The sequence below is a fragment of the Bombina bombina genome, chromosome 6 (genome assembly GCF_027579735.1).
Source record: "Bombina bombina isolate aBomBom1 chromosome 6, aBomBom1.pri, whole genome shotgun sequence".
NCBI classification, from domain to species: domain Eukaryota; kingdom Metazoa; phylum Chordata; class Amphibia; order Anura; family Bombinatoridae; genus Bombina; species Bombina bombina.
The window spans coordinates 413,837,676-413,852,112 of record NC_069504.1 but is presented as its reverse complement, the minus strand read 5'-3'; the positions used below and the strand labels follow the sequence as shown (position 1 = coordinate 413,852,112).

Below are 14,437 nucleotides of genomic sequence, written 5' to 3'. Positions count from 1 at the left end.
GAGGTAATAGCCAACAAAAAAAAGAAACTTCCAAGATAATTTAATGTCAACCGTATGCATAGGCTCAAATGAGCCTGCTGCAAAACTCTAAGAACAAGATAGAGGCTCCAAGGCGGAGCCCCAGATCTAAACACGGGTCTGATCCTAGCCAGAGCCTTAAAGGAACAGTCTACACCAGAATTTTTATTGTTTTAAAAGATAGATAATCCCTTTATTACCCATTCCCCAGTTTTGCATAACCAACACAGTTAAAATAATATACTTTTAACCTCTGTGATTAGCTTGTATCTAAGCCTCTGCAAACTGCCCCTTTATTTCAGTTCTTTTGACAGACTTGCAGTTTAACCAATCAGTGCCTGCTCCCAGATAACTTCACGTGCATGGGCACAGTGTTATCTATATGAAATACGTGAACTAACACCCTCTAGTGGTGAAAAACTGTTAAAATGCATTTGAAAAGAGGTGGCCTTGAAGGTCTAAGAAATTAGCATATGAACATTCTAGGTTAAGCTTTCAACTAAGAATACCAAGAAAACAAAGCAAAATTGATGATAAAAGTAAATTGGAAAATTGTTTAAAATTACATGCTCTGTCTGAATCATGAAAGTTTATTTTGGCCTAGACTGTTCCTTTAAAGGACTGCACATCCGGAAGCTCAGCAAATCTTTTGTGCAGTAACACCGACAGGGCCACTATCTGTCCATTCAGAGAGCTAGCAGATAGGCCCTTCTACAGTCCATCCTGAAGAAAAGCTAACATTCTGGCAAACTTAACCTTATGCAAGGAAAAGTCACACTCTTCACACCAGTATAAGAAAGTCCTCCACACTTTATGGTAGATACGACGAGTAACTGGCTCACGAGCTTGAACCAGATTGTAGATATCACTCTCAGAGAACCCTCTTTTGGTTAAGACTAAGCATTCAATCTCCAAGCATTCAGCCTCAGAGAATCCAGATTTTGATGAACGAAGGGACCCTGTATCAGCCGATCTCTGTGAGATGGTAACCTTCACTGAAGAGATGAGGACATCCCTACCAGATCCGAAAACCACGTCCTTCGGGGCCACGACAGAGCAATCAGGATCACAGATGCTCACTCCTGCTTGATGCGAGCCAACACACAAGGGAGAAGAGGTAACGGAGGAAAAAGATTTATAAGACTGAACCTCCAAGGTAATGATAGAGCATCTATCAATTCCGCCTCAGGATCCCTCGACCTCGACCCGTACCTGGGTGGCTTGGTATTGAGACGGGATGCCATGAAATCTATCTCCGGCGCCCCCCAGTCGCTGCATATCTCTGCAAACACCTCGGGTGAAGAGACCATTCCCCTGGGTGAAAGGATTGCCTGCCGAGGAAGTCCACTTCCCAGTTGTCCACACCTGGAACGTGGATCGATGACAACGTACATTTGTGAGTCTCTGTCCACTCTAGTATCTGAGATACTTCTCTCATCACCAAGGAACCTTTTGTTCCACCTTGATGGTTGATATAGACAACCAAGGTTATATTGTCTGATTGGAATCTGATAAACTGGGACAAACCCAGAAGGGGCCAAGCCTTCAAGGCATTGAAGATTGACCGGAGTTCCAAAATATTGATCAGAGTCCACAAATCTTGTGCCTTCTTGGCACCCCAAACTGCTCCCCAGCCAGAAAGGCTTGCATCCATAGACACAATCTCCCAGGACAGTCTCAAAAAGCACGTGCCTTGGGACCGATGATCTGGACAGAGCCCCCAGGAGAGCGAGTCTCTTGACAGGCTGTCCAGCACAATCTGTTGAGACAGATCTGAATGGTCGCCATTCTATTGTCTCAGCATGCATAGTTGTAAGGGTCTGAGATGGAATCTGGCAAAAGGAATGATGTCCATGCAGGACACCATGAGTCTGATTACCTCCATACACTGAGCCACTGAGGGTCTTGAGGAGGCCTAGAGGGCAAGACATGCAGAAGTTAGCTTGCAGCATCTCTGATCTGTGAGGAATATCCTCATGGATATGGAGTCTATTATAGTTCCCAGTAAATTCACTCTTGTACTTTGAGTAAGAGAACTCTTTTCCAAGTTTATCTTCCATCCATATAATCACAGAAGACTGAGAAGGGACTCTGAATTTTCTTCCGCTAGACGAAAAGATGGTGACTGTACCAAGATATCGTCCAGGTAAGGCGCTACTGCAATAACTTGTGTTTTGGCAACGGCTAGAAGAGCCCCCAGGACCTTTGTAAATATCCTTGGAGCAGTAGCTAGGCCAAACTGCAAAGCTATGAACTGGAATTGCTGATCTAGAAAAGCAAACACCAGAAACTGAAAATTTTCCCTGTGAATCGGGACATGAAGGTATGCATCCTTCAGGTCTATTGTGGTCATAAACTGTCCTTCCTGAACCAGAGGCAGGATTGACCGTATTGTCTCCATCTTGAAAGAGGGAACACTCAGAAACTTGTTAAGACACTTTAGTTTCAGAATTGGATGCAAAGTTCCCTCCTTTGGAACCACGAAAAGGTTTGAATAAAACCCCCAATCTCTTTCTGCTGTAGGTACCGGGACAATTACTCCTGGAGAGGAGAGATCCCGTACGCAACCTAAGAAGGCGGCCCTCTTTTCTGATCTTGTCAAAAAAATGGAGAGTAAGAATCTGCCCCTGGGCAGATGAGACTTGAAACCTTTCCTGTATCCTTGAGATACAACTTCCAGGACCCAAGGATCCTGTACCTCCTGGAGCCAAGCGTCTGAAAAAAAGAGACAGCCGGCCCCCAACTGGATCCGATCCCAGATCGGGGGCCTCCCCTTTATGCAGATTTGTTCTCTGCGGGCTTCTTAGTCTGTTTGGACTGCTGTCTGTTGCAACTTGTCAACACAAAAGGAACGAAAATTAAACAGTTGCTGTCCCTTAGGCCTATTCTTATCCTGTGGTAGGGAAGGCACCTTTTCAAATAGAAAAAACGGAGCACAGGAAAAATATCAAATCAAGCATTTATTTTGATAAAGCAGCACTCTTAATATAAATAAAACAATACTCGCAAGTACAGACTGTGTGGTATGACGCGTTTCGGCCTAAGCCGTCATCAGATACCTAAATGGTAACTAATACTTTCACCTTTTATAGGCGTCTGTTTACTTAATTGGAACCACCTGTTAACCATTTTAGAAAACCCAATGTATATCGTCATAGAATCATTCCTAATCATTTTAACCCTTAGTACACTATCTCAAAATGCACACATGAATAAGCAAAAGAAACTTTTAAGCTAGAGCATTGCTATGTTCCTAAAAGTTATAAATAGACCTTGAACCAAAATTACATTTGAAGTTACCATAATTAAATGTTTTGTGATTTACAGACAAATATGCCAACATCATATGCCTAAAATATATATTACTCATATCACAAAAATATACACATGAACAAACAAATGTACTGGTTTAAAGTCATCCTATATTAGGTACTTAGCAAACAAAATAGCATAATCAATATTTGGAATTACACAGTGCATGAATAAATGGCCACCTACTACTTAATATGTAACATATAAAGGGGACCGAAATAGAAATATACGAGTGGTCATACCCAGGGAAGGCACCTTTCCCTTCGGTAACCATACAGATAATAGAGTCCAGCCCTGGACCGAATAAAATCTTCTACCCCTTGAAGGGAAGAGAAAGGAGTCTGGATTAAGAAGTCATATCTGCAGACCAAGACTTCAACCAGAGAGCCCGGTGGGCTAGATCTGCAAAGCCAACAGCCTTTGCATTTATGCAATAATCTGCATATTCGTGTCACAGATGGAGTTAGCCATTCTCAGTGCTCTCCTGAATATCCTCGAGGGGAGTCTCCACCTCAATGAGCTCCGACAGAGTGTCGCACCACTAGCTTCTCCAGCAACCGCGGCTACAACTGCCGCCGGTTGAAATAAAAACCCTATATGTTTAAACATCTTCCACAGAAAAGTTTCCATTTTTTTTTAAAAGAAGAACTATCCTCCAGAGGGATAGAAGTATGATTAGCCAGCATGGAGATAGCGCCATCCACCTTCGGGATGGAGCCCCACAAATCTAATTGAGAGTGAGGGACCGAGAATATTTTTTTTTAAAGTAGACGAGGGGCAAAAAGAAGTTCCTACTCTTTCCCATTCGTTACTAATAATGTTCGCCATCTTAACTGGCACAGGAAAAGTCAGAGGGACCTTCCTATCTTCATAAACCCTGTTTAGGGATCTTAGGCTCCTCAGAGAGTGTAGCCTCTGGAACCTCTAGAGTACACAGAACCTCCTTTAATAAAAAAACGCAGATGTTCAATTTTAAATCTAAAGGAGGGTTTCCCCTGCTGAAGGAGGTTTAGTAACTGAAGTCTGACTCAGAAAGTTCACCCTCTGAAGCTACGGAGGTTAACTCATGCTCGGATAGCTGGGATAAAGTAGCTAGATCCGACAAATATTTAGATGACTCTAGGTCAGGAGAACTATGTTTAACATTTCTCTTGCATTTGTTAGAGCGAAGTAAGGCACTCAGGGCCACAGACACCGCCGCTTGTTACTGCGCTGCAAAGTCCGCTGGAAAAAAGCCCCCTCCAGATGGAGGATTAGTTGAGCCGCAAGGAACTGCATGTGGAGCGGGTAATGTAGAAAGGGTAGTAATTTCTCAGGACCCAAATTCCTGAGAAGTAGATGGCTCAGAAGGGCTAATAATGCTATGAGTATTAGCAGATTTGTCTCCCTTCTTAGACTTTAGAACAATGTTTAGGCAAATGGAACAAAATTGAGCAGGCGGGCAAACCACAGCCTCCTCACAATATAAACAGGAATTATTCATCAGTACAGAAGGAGCGGAACCTTCTAATGTAGTATCAGAATCCTCCATAGCTTTGTATATACCCACAGAAGGAAAATAAACGCTCTCCTCAGGAGTGATGTTTGCAGCAGGATCTTAGAAAGAGACCGCACCCGGTCATGTGGTACGTAAGACAGGACTTACCCTGCTATGAAAAAGGGCGCCAAGCTATTATGAGCTGCATAACACTTCAAAAACGAAGTGAAACCTGTTTGTTTCAAGCCAAAAAAAGTCTATGGGCCTGTGTTTATGAGCCTAAAAAAACACAACTCACATTAAGCAGATATAAATCCCCAAACTGTTAAAATAATCTCCCTGAAGGAGATATTAACCCTTGATCCTATTGAGGTATGAAGGAGCCACATTGTAACTCTGTATAGAGTTTTAAATTGTATACATAAAAAACGGTTTTACCCTCCAGGAACCATGCTGTGGAACAGGCACAGCCTCTCAAGTGTGACAGCCTTGCAGCAGCGCTTCTGACAGGGACTTGAGTGTGTAGCAGCAAACAGTGAAACTCGTCAACACTGATTGCTCAGGAGCTGTTAGGGACAGTCTGGATGGGTTCGCAGAAAAACTTTCCCTGCATTTCCAGACTCTAACTTTCATCAAATCTCTCACTGACGTGTTGGCATGATTACTTAAAACTCCAGTCCTTTTTGGAAGGGAACATACCCATTACAGGACTATCTAAATCTTCTGACAGTTCTCTGCCACCTCCTATAGTGACGAAAGGCTAAGAATAACTGGGGGATAGGGGAAGTGGGAGGGATATTTAAGTCTTTGGCTGGGGTGTCTTTGCCTCCTCCTGGTGGCCAGGTGTTGTATTTCCTAACAGTAAGGAATTAAGTTGTGGACTCTCCCTGCCTAACAGAAGGAAATTCTAGTGTAGACTGTCCCTTTAATAATAAGTTTTCTAAACACATTTATGTGCCATACATTTAAAAAAAAAAAAAGCAAAAAAAAATAAAAAAAAAATATGTATGTTAATCTAAAATGCTGCCTTGCAAAGGCTCCCCTCTGGACAAGTAAAAGTCCTGATGAAATAGAAGGTTTTTTTTCTGATCTAAACCATCATCATAACAAAATAAATATAAATAGGCTTTCTGAATTCCTTAGTAGTAGCTTTTAACCAATATTTGAGGATTCTAACCATATCTAGCATGAACATCAAAAGAGTACAGATCATATGGAAACAATGAACCAACTACAGTTTTGGAATACAGAGTTGAGACTAACTTTGGACGTAACAAAGGAAGAGTTCAGTCTTAGCCTTATCTTGATGAGAGAGCTGGTAAGAATGGACACAACAGAGCTGTGAAACTCTACTAACATTCTTTTTACCATATACATATATGGCGGTACAACCCAGCAGCAGAGGAAAGGTTAAAGTATTTTTTTGCAGATACCACGTAAGGAAATACCCTGACACTAGATAACCAAAAGAAACTCCTGGAGAATTTCACTTGGCTTTAGTGTCAAAAGGGGAGGCTTCTAGTCCTACCTGAGGTATTTTCTTTAAAAATTACTGAACAGCGCAGGAACAAAACATATTAATGTGTCTTTCACTTGTAAACCTAACCTTGCAAAAAGCAATAATAGCCTTAGCAGAAGACATCTTGGCTTTATTCCACTTCTACAAAATGTTTTTTTATCCCATTAGTTAATATTAATCTAGCAGAGTTGGCTGATGAATTATTCAACAATCCTGCCTCTTACTGCAGGACCACAGTGTGCAGTTAGGGTGACGAGAAAAAAAACATAATTTATGTAAGAACTTACCTGATAAATTCATTTCTTTCATATTAGCAAGAGTCCATGAGCTAGTGACGTATGGGATATACATTCCTACCAGGAGGGGCAAAGTTTCCCAAACCTCAAAATGCCTACAAATACACCCCTCACCACACCCACAAATCAGTTTAACGAATAGCCAAGAAGTGGGGTGATAAGAAAAAAGTGCGAAAGCATAAAAAATAAGGAATTGGAATAATTGTGCTTTATACAAACAAATCATAACCACCACAAAAAGGGTGGGCCTCATGGACTCATGCTAATATGAAAGAAATGAATTTATCAGGTAAGTTCTTACATAAATTATGTTTTCTTTCATGTAATTAGCAAGAGTCCATGAGCTAGTGACGTATGGGATAATGACTACCCAAGATGTGGATCTTTCCACGCAAGAGTCACTAGAGAGGGAGGGATAAAATAAAGACAGCCAATTCCGCTGAAAAATAATCCACACCCAAAATAAAGTTTAAATTTTATAATGAAAAAAACTGAAAACATAAGCAGAAGATTCAAACTGAAACAGCTGCCTGAAGTACTTTTCTACCAAAAACAGCTTCAGAAGAAGAAAACACATCAAAATGGTAGAATTTAGTAAAAGTATGCAAAGAAGACCAAGTTGATGCTTTGCAAATCTGATCAACCGAAGCTTCATTCCTAAACGCCCAGGAAGTAGAAACTGACCTAGTAGAATGAGCTGTAATCCTTTGAGGCAGAGTTTTACCCGACTCGACATAAGCATGATGAATTAAAGATTTCAACCAAGATGCCAAAGAAATGGCAGAGGCCTTCTGACCTTTCCTAGAACCGGAAAAGATAACAAATAGACTAGAAGTCTTTCGGAAATTCTTAGTGGCTTCAACATAATATTTCAAAGCTCTAACTACATCCAAAGAATGCAATGATTTCTCCTTAGAATTCTTAGGATTAGGACATAATGAAGGAACCACAATTTCTCTACTAATGTTGTTGGAATTCACAACCTTAGGTAAAAATTCAAAAGAAGTTCGCAACACCGCCTTATCCTGATGAAAAATCAGAAAAGGAGACTCACAAGAAAGAGCAGATAATTCAGAAACTCTTCTGGCAGAAGAGATGGCCAAAAGGAACAAAACTTTCCAAGAAAGTAATTTAATGTCCAATGAATGCATAGGTTCAAACGGAGGAGCTTGAAGAGCCCCCAGAACCAAATTCAAACTCCAAGGAGGAGAAATTGACTTAATGACAGGTTTTATACGAACCAAAGCTTGTACAAAACAATGAATATCAGGAAGATTAGCAATCTTTCTGTGAAAAAGAACAGAAAGAGCAGAGATTTGTCCTTTCAAGGAACTTGCAGACAAACCTTTACCCAAACCATCCTGAAGAAACTGTAAAATTCTCGGAATTCTAAAAGAATGCCAGGAAAAATGATGAGAAAGACACCAAGAAAAATAAGTCTTCCAGACTCTATAATATATCTCCCTAGATACAGATTTACGAGCCTGTAACATAGTATTAATCACAGAGTCAGAGAAACCTCTTTGACTAAGAATCAAGCGTTCAATCTCCATACCTTAATATTTAAGGATTTGAGATCCTGATGGAAAAAAGGACCTTGCGACAGAAGGTCTGGTCTTAACGGAAGAGTCCACGGTTGGCAAGAGGCCATCCGGACAAGATCCGCATACCAAAACCTGTGAGGCCATGCTGGAGCTACCAGCAGAACAAACGAGCATTCCTTCAGAATCTTGGAGATCACTCTTCGAAGAAGAACTAGAGGCGGAAAGATATAAGCAGGATGATACTTCCAAGGAAGTGACAATGCATCCACTGCTTCCGCTTGAGGATCCCTGGATCTGGACAGATACCTGGGAAGTTTCTTGTTTAGATGAGAGGCCATCAGATCTATTTCTGGAAGTCCCCACATTTGGACAATCTGAAGAAATACCTCTGGGTGAAGAGACCATTCGCCCGGATGCAACGTTTGGCGACTGAGATAATCCGCTTCCCAATTGTCTATACCTGGGATATGAACCGCAGAAATTAGACAGGAGCTGGATTCCGCCCAAACCAGAATTCGAGATACTTCTTTCATAGCCAGAGGGCTGTGAGTCCCTCCTTGATGATTGATGTATGCCACAGATGTGACATTGTCTGTCTGAAAACAAATGAACGATTCTCTCTTTAGAAGAGGCCAAGACTGAAGAGCTCTGAAAATTGCACGGAGTTCCAAAATATTGATCGGTAATCTCACCTCCTGAGATTCCCAAACCCCTTGTGCCGTCAGAGACCCCCACACAGCTCCCCAACCTGTAAGACTTGCATCTGTTGAGATTATAGTCCAGGTCGGAAGAACAAAAGAAGCCCCCTGAACTAAACGATGGTGATCTGTCCACCACGTCAGAGAGTGTCGTACAATCGGTTTTAAAGATATTAATTGAGATATCTTTGTGTAATCCCTGCACCACTGGTTCAGCATACAGAGCTGAAGAGGTTGCATGTGAAAACAAGCAAAGGGGATCGCGTCCGATGCAGCAGTCATAAGACCTAGAATTTCCATGCATAAGGCTACCGAAGGGAATGATTGTGACTGAAGGTTTCGACAAGCTGATATCAATTTTAGACGTCTCTTGTCTGTCAAAGATAGAGTCATGGACACTGAATCTATCTGGAAACCCAAAAAGGTTACCCTTGTCTGAGGAATCAATGAACTTTTTAGTAAATTGATCCTCCAACCATGATCTTGAAGAAACAACACAAGTCGATTCGTATGAGATTCTGCTAAATGTGAAGACTGAGCAAGTACCAAGATATAGTCCAAATAAGCAAATACCACAATACCCTGTTCTCTGATTACAGACAGAAGGGCACCGAGAACCTTTGTAAAAATTCTTGGAGCTGTTCCTAGGCCAAATGGCAGAGCCACAAACTGGTAATGCTTGTCTAGGAACGAGAATCTGAGAAACTGATAGTGATCTGGATGAATCGGAATATGCAGATATGCATCCTGTAAATCTATTGTAGTCATATAATGCCCTTGCTGAACAAAAGGCAGGAAAGTCCTTACAGTTACCATTTTGAATGTTGGTATCCTTACATAACGATTCAATATTTTTAGATCCAGAACTGGTCTGAAGGAATTCTCCTTCTTTGGTACAATGAAGAGATTTGAATAAAACCCCATCCCCTGTTCCAGAACTGGAACTGGCATAATTACTCCAGCCAACTCTAGATCTGAAACACATTTCAGAAATGCTTGAGCCTTCGCTGGATTTACTGGGACACGGGAAAGAAAAAATCTCTTTGCAGGAGGCCTTATCTTGAAGCCAATTCTGTACCCTTCTGAAACAATATTCTGAATCCAAAGATTATGAACGGAATTGATCCAAATTCCTTTGAAAAAACGTAATCTGCCCCCTACCAGCTGAGCTGGAATAAGGGCCGCACCTTCATGTGGACTTAGGAGCTGGCTTTGATTTTCTAAAAGGCTTGGATTTATTCCAGACTGGAGATGGTTTCCAAACTGATACCGCTCCTGAGGATGAAGGATCAGGCTTTTGTTCCTTGTTGTGACGAAAGGAACGAAAACGATTATTAGACCTAAATTTACCTTTAGATTTTTTATCCTGTGGCAAAAAAAGTTCCTTTCCCTCCAGTAACAGTTGAGATAATAGAATCCAACTGAGAACCAAATAATTTATTACCCTGGAAAGAAAGGGAAAGCAGAGTAGACTTAGAAGACATATCAGCATTCCAAGTTTTAAGCCATAAAGCTATTCTAGCTAAAATAGCTAGAGACATATACCTGACATCAACTCTAATGATATCAAAGATGGCATCACAAATATAATTATTAGCATGTTGAAGAAGAATAATAATGCTATGAGAATTATGATCTGTTACTTGTTGCGCTAAAGCTTCCAACCAAAAAGTTGAAGCTGCAGCAACATCCGCCAAAGATATAGCAGGTCTAAGAAGATTACCTGAACACAAGTAAGCTTTTCTTAGAAAGGATTCAATTTTCCTATCTAAAGGATCTTTAAAGGAAGTACCATCTGCCGTAGGAATGGTAGTACGCTTAGCAAGAGTAGAGACAGCCCCATCAACTTTAGGGATTTTGTCCTAAAATTCTAATCTGTCAGATGGCACAGGATATAATTGCTTAAAACGTTTAGAAGGAGTAAATGAATTACCCAAATTATTCCATTCCCTGGAAATTACTTCAGAAATAGCACCAGGAACAGGAAAAACTTCTGGAATAACTACAGGAGATTTAAAAACCTTATCTAAACGTTTAGATTTAGTATCAAGAGGACCAGAATCCTCAATTTCTAATGCAATTAGGACTTCTTTAAGTAAAGAACGAATACATTCCATTTTAAATAAATATGAAGATTTATCAGCATCAACCTCTGAGACAGAATCCTCTGAACCAGAAGAGATATTATCAGAATCAGAATGATGATGTTCATTTAAAAATTCATCTGAAAAATTAGAAGTTTTAAAAGACTTTTTACGTTTACTAGAAGGAGGAATAACAGACATAGCCTTCTTAATGGATTTAGAAACAAAATCTCTTATGTTATCAGGAACACTCTGAGTATTAGATGTTGATGGAACAGCAACAGGTAATGTAACTTTACTAAAGGAAATATCTGCATTAACAAGTTTGTCATGACATTCAATACAAACAACAGCTGGAGGAACAGCTACCAAAAGTTTACAGCAGATACACTTAGCTTTGGTAGCTCCAGCACCAGGCAGCGATTTTCCAGAAGTATCTTCTGACTCAGCTTCAACATGGGACATCTTGCAATATGTAATAGAAAAAACAACATATAAAGCAAAATTGATCAAATTCCTTAAATGACAGTTTCAGGAATGGGAAAAAAATGCCAGTGAACAAGCTTCTAGCAACCAGAAGCAATAAAAAATGAGACTTAAATAATGTGGAGACAAAAGTGACGCCCATATTTTTTTAGCGCCAAATAAGACGCCCACAATATTTGGCGCCTAAATGCTTTTGGCGCCAAAAATGACGCCACATCCGGAACGCCGACATTTTTGGCGCAAAAGAACGTCAAAAATGACGCAACTTCCGGCGACACGTATGACGCCGGAAACAGAAAAAATTTTTTGCGCCAATTAAGTCCGCGCCAAGAATGACGCAATAAAATGAAGCATTTTCAGCCCCCGCGAGCCTAACAGCCCACAGGGAAAGTCAAATTTTAAGGTAAGAAAAAAATTTGTTTTATTCAAATGCATTATCCCAAATATGAAACTGACTGTCTGAAAATAAGGAATGTTGAACATCCTGAGTCAAGGCAAATAAATGTTTGAATACATATATTTAGAACTTTATAAAAAAGTGCCCAACCATAGCTTAGAGTGTCACAGAAAATAAGACTTACTTACCCCAGGACACTCATCTACATGTTGTAGAAAGCCAAACCAGTACTGAAACGAAAATCAGCAGAGGTAATGGTATATATATATATATATATATATAAGAGTATATCGTCGATCTGAAAAGGGAGGTAAAGAGATGAATCTCTACGACCGATAACAGAGAACCTATGAAATAGACCCCGTAGAAGGAGATCATTGAATTCAAATAGGCAATACTCTCCTCACATCCCTCTGATATTCACTGCACGCTGAGAGGAAAACCGGGCTCCAACCTGCTGCGGAGCGCATATCAACGTAGAATCTAGCACAAACTTACTTCACCACCTCCATAGGAGGCAAAGTTTGTAAAACTGATTTGTGGGTGTGGTGAGGGGTGTATTTGTAGGCATTTTGAGGTTTGGGAAACTTTGCCCCTCCTGGTAGGAATGTATATCCCATACGTCACTAGCTCATGGACTCTTGCTAATTACATGAAAGAAAAATGAACCCCCAAAAGTGAGCTACAGCCCATAACACTCATGGGAAAACTCCCGTCAACTATTTTGGTGCCGGATTTATTAGTATGAACCTGCAAACCTCAAAGATCTGTGCAGATCAAGATCTGTGCAGATCCAGATATTTCTGTGTGGCACTTTCACAATAGTAAATCCAGTGCTAAAAATAGACAAATTTGCCATATATATGTGGAGTAACTCAGACATCTATTTGTATTAAATAATAGGATTATATGTCCATTATGGAGAAAAGGAATAAAGCTAAAAAAAACAGAAACAAAATTATGTCGATGCCCAACAATGAAAGATCACAACTTCAGTAGAAAAACACTTGAGACTGGAGCACAACTACATCTTAATAAACCTAACTACAAATATGTATGAAATGAGGCAATACTACAGGAAAAGAGGTGCACAAGAGGTTTCCACCTACTCCTAGCAAAAACAAACTATACCCACCAGTTGTCATAGCAAAAACAAACTATACCCACCAGTTGTCAATATTTTTCTGTGAGAGTTTGAGATATTTAGTAATGCATTTTCAACATTTTATTCAAACAATGCATAATATCTAATGTACACTTCCATAAGTAATTGTGCAATACAAACCTCCGTTCTGAAGACAGAATATGGTTTCCCAGGACAACAGTCCTCTTTAATTTTCTCCTCTGCATCTGAAGCAAACTTGATTTCAATTTGATCCAACTATGTTAAAGTTAAAAAAGAAAGATTATAAAGGACTACTGATGAGTTATACATTTCTTTAAATCTTTTCTGTCATGTTTCAGGTAGACTATACAATTTTAAACAACTTTCCAATTCACTTAATTAGTTTCATTCTCTTGGTATCCTTTGTTGAAGGAGCTAGCTAAATACAACTGGTGAACCAATGACAAGACATATATGCAGCTAGTTCCCAGTAGTAAACTGCCCCACTTAAAACCTACCTAGGTGTGCTTTTCAACAAAAGGATACCAAGAGAATAACGCAAATCATACAATAGAAGTAAATTGGAAAGTTGTTTAAAATTGTGTCCTCTATCAGAATCACAAGACACATTTTGGGTTAATGTCCCTTTAAAAATGAAAGTAATGCAAGATGGACTTCAAATATTATCCCATAAAGAAGTTTAAACCCATTAGGTTTAAAAAAATATTACAAACAATTCTAAAATAGGTAAATTTACATTAACCACAAAAAAAAACAGGAATTCAATTCAACAGTATGTTATTTTCTTCATATTATGAGTGACAGAAAATGTAACAGCTTAAAAACCAGGCCATCACTTAAAGAAAGGAAGAAATGTCAAACAGCATTCTTCTACACCCTATCCAATTCTCAAAAATGTAAGTTTTTCACATATAGCCAAGCAAAGTGACAAAGAGGAGGGGACAAGGGAGAATCAGAACAGAAAGGAAGGTAGGGTCTTGTTTTGCTGCCACACAGAGTGTGGAGAAAAGCATTTAACAGAAAGAAAAACAATACAAGGAAAGCAATACAAGAGAGGGCACTGTAGTCTGGCATTAAATATAATAATATTCCAGGAAACAGAAGTATAGAATTTTTCTTCCAAATAATGCATCAGCTGAGATGCAAATACTGAAACAATGGAATAAATGTATGTATGGAGTTCAAAGTAGAAAACTCCTCAAAATAGGTGTTATGGCGGCCACCCATGAGGTTGTCACGGGGCATGGAAAGTGTCCCATGACCAGGAAAGAGGGAGACTATACCACTGAATCATGTTTGGAAGAGCAAACCCAGCAGCATAGAGAAGAATTTTGAGGCCACAGAATATCCTTGGCACCCTAATCGATTACAAAGAGTGCTATTTTCAAGGAAGGGTGCTGCACTGACTAAATAGTATTTAAAGACTCAAACTACATACATACTAGGTATGAAAGATAAAATCTCAGTCTCTTTGTATGCA

The 14,437-nt window shown here is 39.8% G+C and overlaps 1 protein-coding gene across 1 annotated transcript in view; it reads right to left on the bottom strand.

The window, feature by feature from the left end:
- LARS1 (leucyl-tRNA synthetase 1) overlaps positions 1-14,437 on the bottom strand; it is a 321,337-nt gene that overhangs the window by 27,775 nt on the left and 279,125 nt on the right. The window contains exon 16 of the mRNA XM_053719280.1: positions 13,117-13,212. Coding sequence (XP_053575255.1) covers positions 13,117-13,212 — 96 coding nt within the window. The remainder of the gene's footprint in view (positions 1-13,116; positions 13,213-14,437) is intronic.